We start from the raw sequence: 13,711 nt of genomic DNA, 5'->3' as shown, positions 1-13,711 counted from the left end.
GTCAAACAAATACACAAATATTTACTGACTGTTTCTATACAAGTACAGAAAGCAGGGGTAGCATACTTCAGAAGGAACTGGTGATTAAACAGACTACAGTACTATACTAAACACTGGCGAAGACAAAAACTTACCTTGCAAATAATCTGCCAGGTCTCCACCATTGCAATACTGATATATAAAAGAAAAAGTAATTAAAATGAAAATACTGATTAAGATTAATTCAATCCATTATCATTTAATTTTAATTAAGAGTACACTTGCATATAATGTAAATCTGGTCTGAAACAAACCATTTTATAGAATCTACATTTTTAGAAACTACATTATAAAGAATTACAGAATCTACATTTTAAAATTTTATATTCCTTATAAAGTAGGATCTAAATCACTGAATCAACTTTATTAATTCAAATTTTCAAATAACCCAGTCACTTTTAAAGTACATATTAATCAAAAGAAATATGAAGCTAATTAAACAAGAACTTGTATACCACCTACCTCCATCACCAGAAAGACAGAGTTGGGTAATTCCTGAAAAATAAACATATTAAATATGATTTAGATTAGAGAAAAAATTAAGCACAAAATTTAAAAATCACAATAGTTAATAAAAACAGTACTCATGTTCATTTTAAACAAGTAAAGTGAAATCACAAAATCCTTCAGAAGTGAAATTTAAAATCCTCCAACGATATAAACATCTCATCCTCAATGATACAAACATAGTTATCAGGAAGTTCAATTCTGTTCATGGAAAGCACTAAAGAAAGATTCAGCGTTTGGTTATGGTTATGGTAAATTTACTACTTGTGAAAAAAAAGATTCTCTGGCCCTCAGGGAAGGACTCCCAGTTTGAAAAGTTTATGATTTGGAGCAATGACTTGATAAATCCTCCCTGGCAACACTAAATGCACAATCTGATTTCTGGAATACATGCTCTAGGACGCTTAGTTCTTTTGTTTTTCTTGTTTTTATGTGTATTTGGAGGCAATCACATTACTTGGGAATTTCTGGCAAAGGGAAGATTTCTTATCACATGTCTTGGTAGCAAATTGATTTTAAGGAACTGATTTGAGAAATTCTACCCAGTCTCTCAGATTCTTTTAACTCCAGGTCTGTTGCCTGCGTAAGTAATTCAAAGGCTGATTTCTTCAATTTTTATAGTGTTAATTAAAATTTAAACTGGGCTTCCCTACAGCTTAACTTGAGCCGATGTTCAAATGTGATTCAAGAGATAACCCTTCCAGTAGCACTTGGCTTCACCAAGACCCCGAATTCAAGGGTATGGTGTCTTATGGGAAAACACAAGGAGGGGAAGGGCAAAAAGGGGCAGGTCTAGGGCAGTGCTCCTCAGTGTGCAGGTCACGGGCAAGTGCCAGTCAGCACACTATTCTGTACTGGCCACAATGAGATAATTATAGAAATTAGGAGTCAGAACTTTAAAGGGTTTAAAGTAATTTGACAAAGTAATTTTATGTCTGCTGAAACTAATAATAAAAACTCTGGACATCTGTTTATAGGTCCTTTTTTATTGTGTTACTGTGTTTATAACGCTGCATTTTTACTAGATCTTATAAAAGCATCAGTTCACACAGATGAGAGACAAAAGCTGGAGGCTCACAACAGCTTGACAGAGCACATCCTGCAACAAGGAGCAGCATGCAGGGCTGCCACAAAGGACTCGGCACGTTCCCAAAAGTCTGGACCCGAACTGAATTCTGCACGCCAGAAACTTGGCGACTTAGGTGATTCGCTCCACCCATTTCTCCAGAGGACTAGATAAGAAATTAAAACACAGCACGCCCCATCCTCTCACCCCCTCAGAAGAACGGCGGTGCCTTCTGCTCCCTGCCCCAGCAGGACCCAGTGCACGAGAGCCAGGCCGCCTGCTTCAATAGTGGCTCACCTCCCCCCACACTCCCACCAGGAGCCAGGAAAGCAGCAGAGCAGGCAGCGCCCGCAGGCTAGAAGGGCAAGTCTGCCAGAAGTAAATGCTCTTTTCTTTTATCATAAATAAAAATGGGGGTGTGTGTAGCTCAGTGGCAGAGCATGTGCTTAGCATGCACGAGGTCCTGGCTTCAATCCCCAGTCCCTCCACCAAAAATATAAACAAACATATAAATAAACAAACTTAATTACCCTCCCCCCAAAAAGAAACAAAAAATAAAAACAAAAATATATTTCTGATTTAGTCATCTCCACTGGGAACTAGTCATAATCACAAAACCTAATCAAATCCAAACCAAACTATCCTATCATCCCTAAAAACACAGAGAAATCACTAAACGTAACATTCAACAAAAATTTCCTCTTCCCAAGTATAAATGACAAGTATGTTATCTGGAACCAGTGTTGTTTAGTCACAAAACTGCCCCACATCCTGACTACTGAGGAGAAGGGACAGGGCGCAGCTGCTAAGGGGGGGCCGAGGAGACACGGAACTGCTGTTCCCTCAACACGATGAGATCCAGTTCCCTTTCGGTTTCCACAACCTGGCGGGGTACGTGCAACCACTTAGCTTCCCCACACGTTCATTCACTCATTCAATAAGTAGTAAGTAAGGCAGAAATACTTCAACCCTTGACTTCTTGGGCGGACCTTCTTTTGTCCACTTCTAAAGCAACGAAAATCTCAATAGGCTCAATCATTCTCTCTTAGGAAGGCCCTCTTTTCAAAACAGAGCCCATCCTTTAAACGAAGCCCTTGAGTAACCCGGAGCAGGCATAGCCGCAGGAGCCAGGGAAGAGCCAGCAAAGGAGACAAAAGGTCCACTTCTCAATAAAACCGATCAGCCACCTAGAGACAAATCATAACTCAAACGGTACTGGAGCACCAAGGAAGAACTCGAAGAGACACCTGGAGGGTTAGAAAGGATGAAAAGTGAGGCCAACAGACCTGGGAGTCAGACCACGGAGGGTTTTCCAAAGCTGAACATACATTTGTTCTCCTTTCTAAAATCGAGACATCCTCAACTGACTCCCCAGCACGTCCACCAGCGAAGCTAAACATAGTGGGTTTCCCTACTCAAAGTCCTTATCACCTAAGATAAAAAACCTATTCTCTAAAAAGCAGTGGAGAACGGAAAAGAATCTGAAAAAGTGGGTATGTGTGCATGTGTATAAATTAACTGAATCACTTTCTTGTACATCTGAAACATGGTAAATCAATAAAAAATAAAAATAAAAAAGTTATGAGGAGGTCTCAAGTTGAAAAGATGCCCTCAACACAGGGCCAATTAAAAAAGAGTGTTTGCTTTCAAAAGTAAGTTGACTGTATGCAAACACACACATATATGCATTAAAAAATTAAGTTTTGAAGGACACACAACTTCCTGGAAAAAGGAAACAGAGGCATCAGAAGAGGGTGTATCTGTACACACTGTTAGATCATTGGAACTGTTTTTCCACTGAGAGCTTGTTACTTTCGTATTTTAAAAAATAATAAGTGTAAAGTGAATTTTGTAAGTCAGATAATATGAGTAGATAGTTCTCTTCAGCAGAATTCAAAGAAGCAGAAGTGGAGAAATACAAAATAATAAAAGAGTTAAGCAAACAGTAAGAGAAAGAGAGATTATTAAAGATGATTAAGTAAATAGCAAGAGAAAGAAAATTTTCTGGCTCCTCAGACCCAGACCTCACATTTCTCTGCTACTTTTCCTGATCTGTTCTCTACCCCTCAGGAAAGAGGAAAGAAACACCATTCCTGCGGTCCCAAGACTCGCTCCCCTTGGGGTCACCTGGTCCGAGAGCCTCACAGCATCCTGGGAGTAAACAGGGCCGGGTGGACATCCCCGCTTTACAGAGAGGTGCTGTTAACAAGGAAAAAGCGGCTTGACTGACACTGTAAAAGGAGACTGACAGAAACAGTTTCCTTACTCCCATGAGGACTCTTCCTCTTAGATCACACTCTGAAAAACAGAGACGCAAAGTACAATCCATGGAAGCCAGTTCTAGCTCACTGACCTGACACAAACCAACGAGGGACTGCAGAAAACTTTTCCTTAATCCTTATCTCATTAATACTAATTAAACAAAAGGTTTCCAAAACATTCCGAACACATACATAATGCTGAGGTTTATAATACGGAATACATATGTGGTCTATGTTCCTCTTCCTGGCACAGAGCTCCTAGGCCTTTGGGATTTCCTGAGAATGATCAAGGTCTCTTACGCTAATGAGGTGACTTTTGGAAAGACCCTAGGCCATGTAAGGACAGGAGCTGGTGGCCAGGGGGACCAACCTTGTGATTAGAGGGTTGGAACTTTCAGACCCAAGCCCTGATCTCTGGAGTGGGGAGACAGGCTAGAGGCTGAGTTAGTCATCAGCAGCCAACGACTTAGTCTCGCCCATGTAATGAAGCCTCTGCAAAAACCCAAAAGGACAGCTTCCAAGAGCCTCTGTGATTGTGAGCACGATGAGATTTGCTGAGTGGCACACCCAGAGAGCATACCCTGCCCTGAGCATCTCTTCACCTGGCTGTTCCTGTGCTATATCCTTTTACAATAAACTGGTAATCCGGTGAGTGACATGTTTCTCTGAGTTCTTTGAGACGCTGTAGAAGGAGGGCCTGAGAAATGCAGATCTATAGCCAATCTATAGTACATCTATGGTCTATCTAGAAGATTGGCCACAAGCACCGGTAACAACCTGAATTTTCAGTTAGTGTCTGGACAGGGTGGGAGACAGTCTTGTGGGATTGAGCCCTTAACCTGTGGGATCTAATGCTAACTACAGGGAGTGCCAGAATTGGGTTAACAGCTTCGTGGTGCTGGAAAAAACATACACTGGAACGCAACACTCACTTCCAATAAATTTCTAAGCTGATAACTAAGTACCCACTTAATCTGAACCTGATTTACCCATAATTCTTCACATTGTTAAAGTCCTAACTCTTTTAAACAGTCCTGAAGAAGACAGCATCCTCTTCTACAGTTATACTCAAAACCAGGGAAAAGCTTGGGATAACTTTCCGGGAAAAAACCTCAGTCACTATATCACTCTTTCGCACATCAATAAATTGCAGAGATCAAAGATGTAAATATCGAAAACTCCTAAGTACTAGAAGAAAACGTGGAGGATCATTTGTATAATCTCGAGGTGGAGAAACATTTAACATGATACTGAAACCTAGAGGTCATTCAAAAACAGATGGGAACATTTTACTATGTAAGAACTTCCATGTATCAAAAAGAGGCTAAAATAAAATACGACAAAGAGCTGCCAACTGTGACTCCCTCTTCTTCACCTGCTACAGCTCACGTACCCAAGTCCTAACAACCCTATCTCCTAACCATCTCGCCAACCTGTCCACGCCTTTCCAACTCCTCTGGTGACATCACCCACCCAAACACCTGCAACGTGGTGACCCCATAGCCAACCTTGCCCACTTTCCCCAAGCAGCCAGTGTTTTAACATACTTTCACAAGCTCCTACACCCTTTCCTTTATAATGGAGAATCCCCTTTTCTCCAACCGTAACTGTTCGGTCTAATGCCCTGCATATGTTCTCCCTAACTGGCATGGAAATGCCCGGAATGCTAATAATCAGAAGCCTGCCCAAAGGCTGCAGAATGCAAGCAAGCTAAGCTGGGTTCTCCCTCTTCCCCTCAGAAAGAAAGCTTTTTTTTTCTTGAGTATATAAAAAAAGTGCCTACTGCAAAAACTCGATCACATTAAAATCTGAAGGAAGGAAGTTAAAGAGTCACTTCAGTCCTGAAAGAAGCCCCACTAGCGCGCCAGCGCTCTCATGCAGCTCTTTACAGTCACACCCAAAGGAAGCCTGCGAGTTTAATTTTAATATAATTCATTTCCATCTTTCTGCTCAATTATCTTCACCTCTCCAAGCAGCCAATGTGTTTGCAACCTTCCAAGCCTTTCTCCTACTCATACAATCATAAGGTAAACACACACACATTTTACTTTGAAAAAATGGGATGTCATATATAAATGTTTGACTCTTGCTTTCCTCATTCAATAATACACTAAAGAAACCCCTCCAAGTCAACTGCACATAGATAACTCTTTTTAATAATGTGATACGTCACAGTGTGACCACATTGCCATTTACTGAGCCACTCCCTTAGTGAGGGACGTTCTCTGGTCTCCAGCTTTGCCCATTCTAAGCAATGCTGCATTGGTTCTGGGACATCTATCCTACTTCTCATGCATTTATGGCTACGGGATAGATGCCCAGGAGTCTGGGCTGCTTAGTAAAAGCATATGTACTTCTAATGGTGACAGATGTCTCATCTCATTGAAATATTTAACTACCTTCTATATACAAGACACTGTTCTAGGCACTGAGGATATAGCAGTAAGCCAACAGAGTTACACGCCCTGTTCTCTAAGCTTAAATTCTCAGAGGGAAGGGTCAGGAGAGAGATAATAAGTGAAGTAAGTATACAGAGCATGTTAGAGGGTGACAGGTGCTTTGGAAGAAAAGTAGGAAAGGAGGATAGACAGTGCTGGGGAGGGGCTGCAGTTTTATTTAGGGCAGCTAAAGAAAGCTTCATTGGCAATGCAGTTGAATAAGACCTAAGGCAGGCTGAAACTGTATCTGTGTACACGACAGAGATGCCACATTCTGTGCGTACACTGTACACACAGTCACCAGGAGGGGGGAAAGCGGGGAAGGGCCCACAAGGAGGCCCGAGTGGATGGAACAGAAGCAGGAAGGTGCATAGGAGGGGGTAACGGGTTTGGATTTTACTCACAGAAATGGGGGGGGGAGCACTGCAGGGGTCCAAGCAGAGAAGTTAGGATGCCCTAACTTGCATTACCAAGAGCACTTTGACGGCAATGTCAAGAATACTCTTTAGGGTATGGAAGCAAAAGTATCGCCAGACATCATTCCAAAAATATCCTAACAACTCACATTTTTACCTGTGATACCTGGGAATCGGGGATACCTCCCCAATTCCAGCAGTGAGAACTGCTGCACTTCTTAATGTTCCCATTTGTAGGGTGGGAAGTGACATCCATTACGTTAATTTACATCTCCCCACTTGTTCATGAATGTCATTTCCTACACTTATCAGCCGTTCTTACTGCTCTTATGAGAACCACAATTTATATCCTTCACTTACTTTCTCTTTGGGTTGTCTTTTCCTTCTCAATCTGTGAGAGGATTTATATGCTTTAGATATTAGCCTGTTACCTGTTGTATTGTAAATATTTTCTCAAGCTATTATTTACTCTTGCATTTTTTTTGCATTTCATTGTGGTATAGATTCCAGTGTATAGGTCATGAGTTGTGACAAATGTATACACCTGTGTAACTACCCTTCCAGTCAAAACAAAACACAGCATTTCCATAGCCCCAGAAGGTCCACACTCGCCCAGACATACCATCAGCCCCTGATACCAAGTTGCAGCCTCTCCTCTGCTTTCCCCGAGTTCTGTCTCTTCTTGAAACGCACGCACGCAGACAGAATCACACAGTAGCTGTCTGTAGCTAGCTTCTTTTTCTCAGCTTAATGTTTGAGATTCCTAACACATTACGGTACTTATCAAGTTTGTTCCTTTTTATGGCTGTCAATTTGTTCCCGGTATTATTTGTCATAAAGTAAGTTTTAAAAAATTTTCTATGTCCCTACTTTTATGGCTTCCAAGTTTCTCTTGATTTAAAATAACTTTCTAGCTCTTAGATTATATACAGTCATCTAAATATTATTCTAAGGTTGTTATTGCTTATTTTATATATTTACATTCTTAATTCACTTGAAAATCACTTTGGAAAATGATGAGAATAGAGATCCAACTTTATTTTTTCTCAGATGTCTCAATTTGCCAGTGTCATCTACAGAATGACTCTTTTCCTCACTATACTGAAAATTACCAACAGGTGGATGTTCACCCAGATCACTGACATTCATGCAGGTAAGTATTCCCAACTGACTATACCTATCTCATGCTCAGGACACGAAGATATGCATCTTTTGAAAAACAGACATGACATCACCCTCCTGCTTTTAAAACTCTTATAATGGCTTTGTACTGTCCTTAGAGTAAAGATCATGCATGGCCCCTACTGAGCCTCCCGCATCACCCATCACCACATCCCCACTCCCCCTGCGTCCCCATCACATTCCTCCTTCCAGCCCTTCAGACCCATCTCTTCACAGAAGGCTTCGTCTGCCTGGGAAGCTTGCTTCCTCTTCTCCCACTTGATTAAATTACTACAGAGCCATATATGCATTTAGACATGTATGTATGACTCAACCACTTCGCTGTACATCTGAAGCGAACACAACACTGTAAATTAATTATACTTCAATTTTTAAAAAGGTTAAAAAACCCTCTAAAACAAATGTGACAAATTATGGTTATACCTGGGAATTACCATTTCCTTTCTAAGTTATTCATTTCAACAATGTTGGTGCATTTTAAGGCGGGCATGTATTATTTTTGTAATTAGGGAGATGTGTTTCTTTTTAAGCGTCATCTAAACTGAAGCCTGATTATTACAGACAATGTCAAAAGTTCTCAGTTTATAAAAGTGTACACATCAACTTCAGATGGATGTCCACGAATGAATGCCAGGGAAAATGGTGCTCGTTTCCAGTGGATGAAACGACTACCAGTCTCTGTAAGCATCCCACCCTCCTTGGTGAAGTCAGAATCAAGGGAGCAAATCGCAACTATTAGATCCAGATTCTGTTTACTCTATATCCCAATGCTCAAGACTATGTTTATGTGGCTAATAGTTCTTAAGTTTATTTTTATAAATGAGTTCCACTAGTGCACAATGCACAAAACAAACATTTTAATGTAGTCACCTTGAAATTTCCAACAGTTTCATAATTCAGGTTTCTGAGTACATGTTCTCCTTAATGGTATCTCATTCTGCAGCCAAAACCAGGACTGAAAAACGTTTTTCATTCTGATAGACAAAATCTAAGTAAACTCTCTACTCTGAAGCAAAGTCTACTCTGCAGCTGACAGGATTTCCTGTACTCTCAAACACGGGGGCATTAAGAGTTAATACGTAACAATTTTTGTACGAGGCACTGACTCGTACCACTTGGTGCCCTCTGTCTACAGAGACTGAGACAACTAACTACACAAACAGCTCGGAGGAGAATCGACATTTCAGTAGGGTTTTGACTGGAAACCTTTCCCCTGTTCTTTCTACGCTGCTTTGAATGTCTCAAGTGGAGGAGGGAGCTGCGCTTATTTAAATGGGTAAGAAAACACACCCACAGCGCGCACCTTCTGTGCACGACTTCAGACTGCATTGTTTTGGGAGGGAAGTCACACTACTGTCAAAAACTTTACAACCGTTCATCCATTTGTCCCAATAGTTCCAATTCTAGAAGCTGGACTTACACGAAATAATCAGATATCTTCAGAAAGTACGTATTATCCTCACAGCATTTTTGTATAATGGGAAAAACCTAAACATAACATGGGTTTAGTCACATCAATACTTTGTGGTATGATATGACTCCATGAAAAATGGCGATATATTTTAAAAAGCACGCACAGGCCAGTCCACTGAAAACAAGCAGGCTGAGAGCAGGGACTCTGCTTTACTCACTGCTTCTCTCCTAGCCTTAGAAATGCCTGGCTCACAGCCGCTGCTCTAACCTCACAAAATGAATGAATCTGAGTAGAACAATTGTATACAGAAATGGTTTTAGCTAGAAAACATACAGCAGAATCACGTAACATGTTCACTTCCTTACTGGGATTCAACTGTCCAGACTAAACAAAACAAAAGAGGGAAACACAGTAAATCGGGTACCCTGGTCGCTCTGGAGCAGAGTGGAGGGAAAGGCTGATGGGCTGTCCCACCAGCAGCAGGTCCGCAGGGCTCTCGGGGTGAACACACACTAGCCAAGTGTGACCCCACTATTCAAGGAGGATTTGTTTAACACAATATGGCCTCAAAATATAAGCCAACTACTTGCTCTGGTGCTCCACCCCAAAAACAGTACTTTTCTCCCAAACTGGGCTTTTTAAAAGGATCTCCAGTAGAAACGCTGCCTTAGAAGAAGGTACCTTCAGAACCCAGGCTTCTGACTCTACTGTATGCCACGGTGATAACCACAGAGAGATCTAGGTGATGAATATGCAGTTTCCTTGTTTTTATTTCATTTATTTTCTAACATCTCTACCGTTAGCAAATGTTGCTTTCACAGTAAGAAGAAAGCCCTACGTGATTTTTGAATAGCCCACAATAGTCCTTTCTAAATTTATCACAGAAATGCTAGATTCAGCACCAATATTCCTCTACTAGACCAAAAACAACACTAGTCTTGTAGCATATTAACATTTGTTAATAAGTTTACTCATGCAGTACATTGTTTTATCCTACTGCCCTATGCTATTTTAAACAATTTCATTAATAAATATGGAACTCAAGCTATATTATCTTTTCAACAATAAGGCAATTTTCTATTTCTATTTAGATTCACTTAAAACTTGTATGAAACAGAAAAAAATTTTAAGTTCTTTATTAACATACAAATATTTTTTAAAAATCCAAAATAAGGTACCTGAACATCATAGAGTGCTACAATATTTTCATGCTGAAGTTCCTGTTAAGAAAATGGAGAATTCAAAATATTTGCATTTATTCTATTTACAACATTTCCATATGCAAATGAAATTAATTTAAGCATATGCACACACATGAATACATATCCATTTATACTACTTCTAGTATCTATACTTCTGTTACTAGATTAGAACAATTCAGTCTCCTAAGAATAAGAAATGTGGCTGATCAAACTTCACTTGGGGCCTATGTATTTTTTCACTGCCGTAATTTTTTAGACTCAACAAGGTGAGTACTCTCATTTACAAAATAAACATCACAGTATGATCACAGGCTTTCTGCTAGTCTCTTAGATTTAATATACAATTTCTAACAACAAAAGAGGCATAAAGTTCCACAGTACTTTTAAAAAGCAGGATTTTACAATGCCTGAAAGAAAACGAAGTCAACAAAGTTCAACAAACTGTAATTCTTACCAAAGAGCTGTCCACAGCATAGTAATTTTGATGAATGTTAGATGAGGGTTCTCTGTTTATGCTGGTTTATGAAACACTGAGTTAAATACACCTAAAGCAGTTTCTTCACTGCCTAAGTCTTTGACTTTTTTTAATGAGTCAAGTGCTTTGTGACTCTCCAAGAAGGATTTAGTAAACAGGATTTTCCACACTGACTTGACCATGGGACCCTTTTTTGCCTCAAAGTGTCCCACCTGGATGACACTGCTTGTGGGTGATCTAAAAAGACCACTTTCAAGGAAAATAACTTTGTTCAATTTATAAGGAAAAAAAGATCCTGATGCACCCAGTTCTCCAAAAAATACTGTACCATGAAACGGATCAACAGAGGAGATAAATCATGGATAAGAAAGGCCTTCCTCTTCTCAAACAACAATACAGTAAGTAGGGAAAAGGAATTATGAGAAGCTAAAATCAGTTTTCATCAATCTCTCTAAGGACTGGCCAAGAGCCACAAACATCTATTCTTAAAATAGCTTGTAAGTACTCAATGTTTCAAAAAATTGAGCAAAAAATGAGAACAACAGGTGAAAATTCTCAAACTCGGGTCCAACTACCAAAACGGCAATGGATGTCATTACATATTCATTTAAGTTTATTCTAGTATGAAACACCACATAGAGAAACATACCTTTAAGATTTTAATTTCCTTCCCAAGCAGTATCTGTGATTTTGACAGGTTCTTTTTATTGATACTTTTAATTGCTACCTCCCAATCAGTTTTCTGGAAGGGAAAAACACAGTTACTCCCAGAAATTACTCCACAGGAATAAGTCAACAGAAAAAATATTTCTAAGTATGAAGATGTTTTTAGCAAATTCATGTATAGCTCTGAGAAGAAAAATGAACAGAACCTAAATCTCTAATAAGAAAATGGCTTTATAAATTAAAAGCTGCAGCAAGCTAATGTCCCACAAGAGCCCCGGTAAAAATAACAAATATGAGGACCGCGTAGTAACAAGCATTAAGTGAAAACAGAACACAGTGTACAACTACTTAAAAGTTATGGAGGATAACCTGGGAGGTGGTATGGTTAACTTAAAACCGTATTTGACAGCCTGGCAGGATGAAGCCGTGTTCCAGCTACTTTTTTCTTGAGTTTTAAGTTATTCTCATGATAAAGGAGAAGTAGGTATTACTTTACGGGACAAGCAAGAAGGCCAGCCCACTTCGGACATGACCCCCGGCAACAATCAGAACTCTCCAACCCCTTTATGATTATTTCCACTCCCGAGGTGCCTTTCCAAATTCTTTAGATTCTGAAGCCTCGTGTGACCCTGTTTGCGAAACAGCAAAAATCTTTAAAAAAAAAAAAAAAAAAAGCTGAACCTGCTTTCCGGTTGATTTGGGCTCCGCGTCCCCGGCCGCCCGCCGGCCCAGCCCCGGGGGAGGACGGGCGGTGGGGCCGTCGGGGGACCCGCGCTGGAAAACGCGACGCCCCGAGTCGGAGGACGCCCAGGACTCGCGGGAAGCCGGCCGGTTTTCCGCCGGGTCTGCAATTACCGACCCCCGGGGGTGGGGTGGGGGTGGGGTGAGGGGTCCGCCCCGGGTGGGGGAGGGGCCTCCGGAGGGAGGTGCCGCCCCGGCCGCCGCCTCAGATCCGCCGCGGCCCCGCCTGAGGCGCCGCTGCCCCGCCCGGCCCGGCCGGCGGGGCTCACCTGGCGGTGCCGCCCCCGGAAGACCACGGCGAAGGCGCCGTGTCCCACGAGGTCCCGCTTGCTGTACTCGAAGTCGCCCACCACCTCCATGGCCGCGCCCCGGGGCTTGGCGGCGGCGCGGGCGGATCAGCACCGCGGGCCCCCCGGCCCCGAGCGCGCCCGCCGGCCGCCAGACTGGGGCAGCCGCGGCCCCGGGCCCCGGCGGGCGCTCATGCCGAGAGGCCGGGCAGAAACGGGGGAGGCTGCCGTGCGGGGCCGGGGTCAGCGAGGCCTGGCCCGACCCCGGCCGCTCCTCATGCCGGCCCGCCGCCGGCCGCGGGCTCCTGACGAAGCCGCCTAGGCGCCGCCGTCACTGGGCGCCCCCGGGGCCGCGCGCGCGCCCGGGAGAGGTGCGGGCCCCGGTGCTGCTCATCCCTGCCCGCCGGCGCCTCAGCCTCTCCGCCCGGGGCGCTGATGCCGCGGCGGCCGCCGCCCTTCACCGGCCCGGCCCAGTCACCGCGCGCCTCTCTGCCCCGCGGGAGTCCCGCGCGCCCACGCCGGCCGCTCCACGCCGACTGCCGGCCCTCCGCGACGTCAGCGCCTCTTGTAGGACGCAGTGCGCCTCTTGGCCGGCGCTCCCTCCGCCGGGAAAATGAGTGCCCGGCCGTCTGCAGAGGCAGGGAGCGAGCGCGCGAGCCTCGCGTCGCGGGCGGGACACGCTGGGAGGCGGGCTTCGCGGAAGCGGGTTTTGGAGTCCCGGGAGGGAGGGACCCGGGCATCCCTGTGCAGAGTGGACCCTGGGGATGCGGTGAGGGCGAAGGAACATCTCCCAGAGCCCGGCCTTTCTCTCGCCCCCCAAAGCAGAGTTCACGCTGCCAAACTGCCAGTCTTCCGCGACCCTTCTGCGTTCACCGCTCAGGGTCCCTCAAGAGATGGTGTGGGGCAGGGATCCTGAGCCTTCGGGGTCGCTTGGCTTCTGGGAGAAGCCGATGACAGCTCAGGACCGTCCTCCCAGAAAAATACTTACACACGCAGACTTCGTTTTGCAGGCTTTCA

The 13,711-nt window shown here is 43.5% G+C and overlaps 1 protein-coding gene across 10 annotated transcripts in view; it reads right to left on the bottom strand.

The window, feature by feature from the left end:
• Nucleotides 1–13,229, bottom strand: part of ULK2 (unc-51 like autophagy activating kinase 2) — a 71,991-nt gene extending 58,762 nt beyond the window's left edge. For 9 of the 10 annotated variants that reach the window (XR_004326705.1, XR_004326706.1, XR_004326707.1 and 6 more), the window contains exons 1-5: nt 12,677–13,229; nt 11,650–11,742; nt 10,502–10,543; nt 502–534; nt 135–171 (exon numbers count right to left, since the gene is read on the bottom strand). Coding sequence is in view for 7 of the 10 variants with exons in the window: in XM_032498928.1 (XP_032354819.1) it covers nt 135–171; nt 502–534; nt 10,502–10,543; nt 11,650–11,742; nt 12,677–12,766 (295 nt within the window). In the remaining 3 variants the exon portion in view is untranslated. Of the gene's footprint in view, nt 1–134; nt 172–501; nt 535–10,501; nt 10,544–11,649; nt 11,743–12,347; nt 12,647–12,676 lie in introns of those variants that run through there. The other variant, XM_032498930.1, reaches the window with a different exon arrangement.
• Nucleotides 13,230–13,711: the final 482 nt, after the last annotated feature.

This window comes from Camelus ferus, chromosome 16 (assembly GCF_009834535.1).
Source record: "Camelus ferus isolate YT-003-E chromosome 16, BCGSAC_Cfer_1.0, whole genome shotgun sequence".
NCBI classification, from domain to species: domain Eukaryota; kingdom Metazoa; phylum Chordata; class Mammalia; order Artiodactyla; family Camelidae; genus Camelus; species Camelus ferus.
The sequence above is the reverse complement of the archived record's forward strand: the minus strand, read 5'-3'. Positions and strand labels throughout refer to the sequence as shown.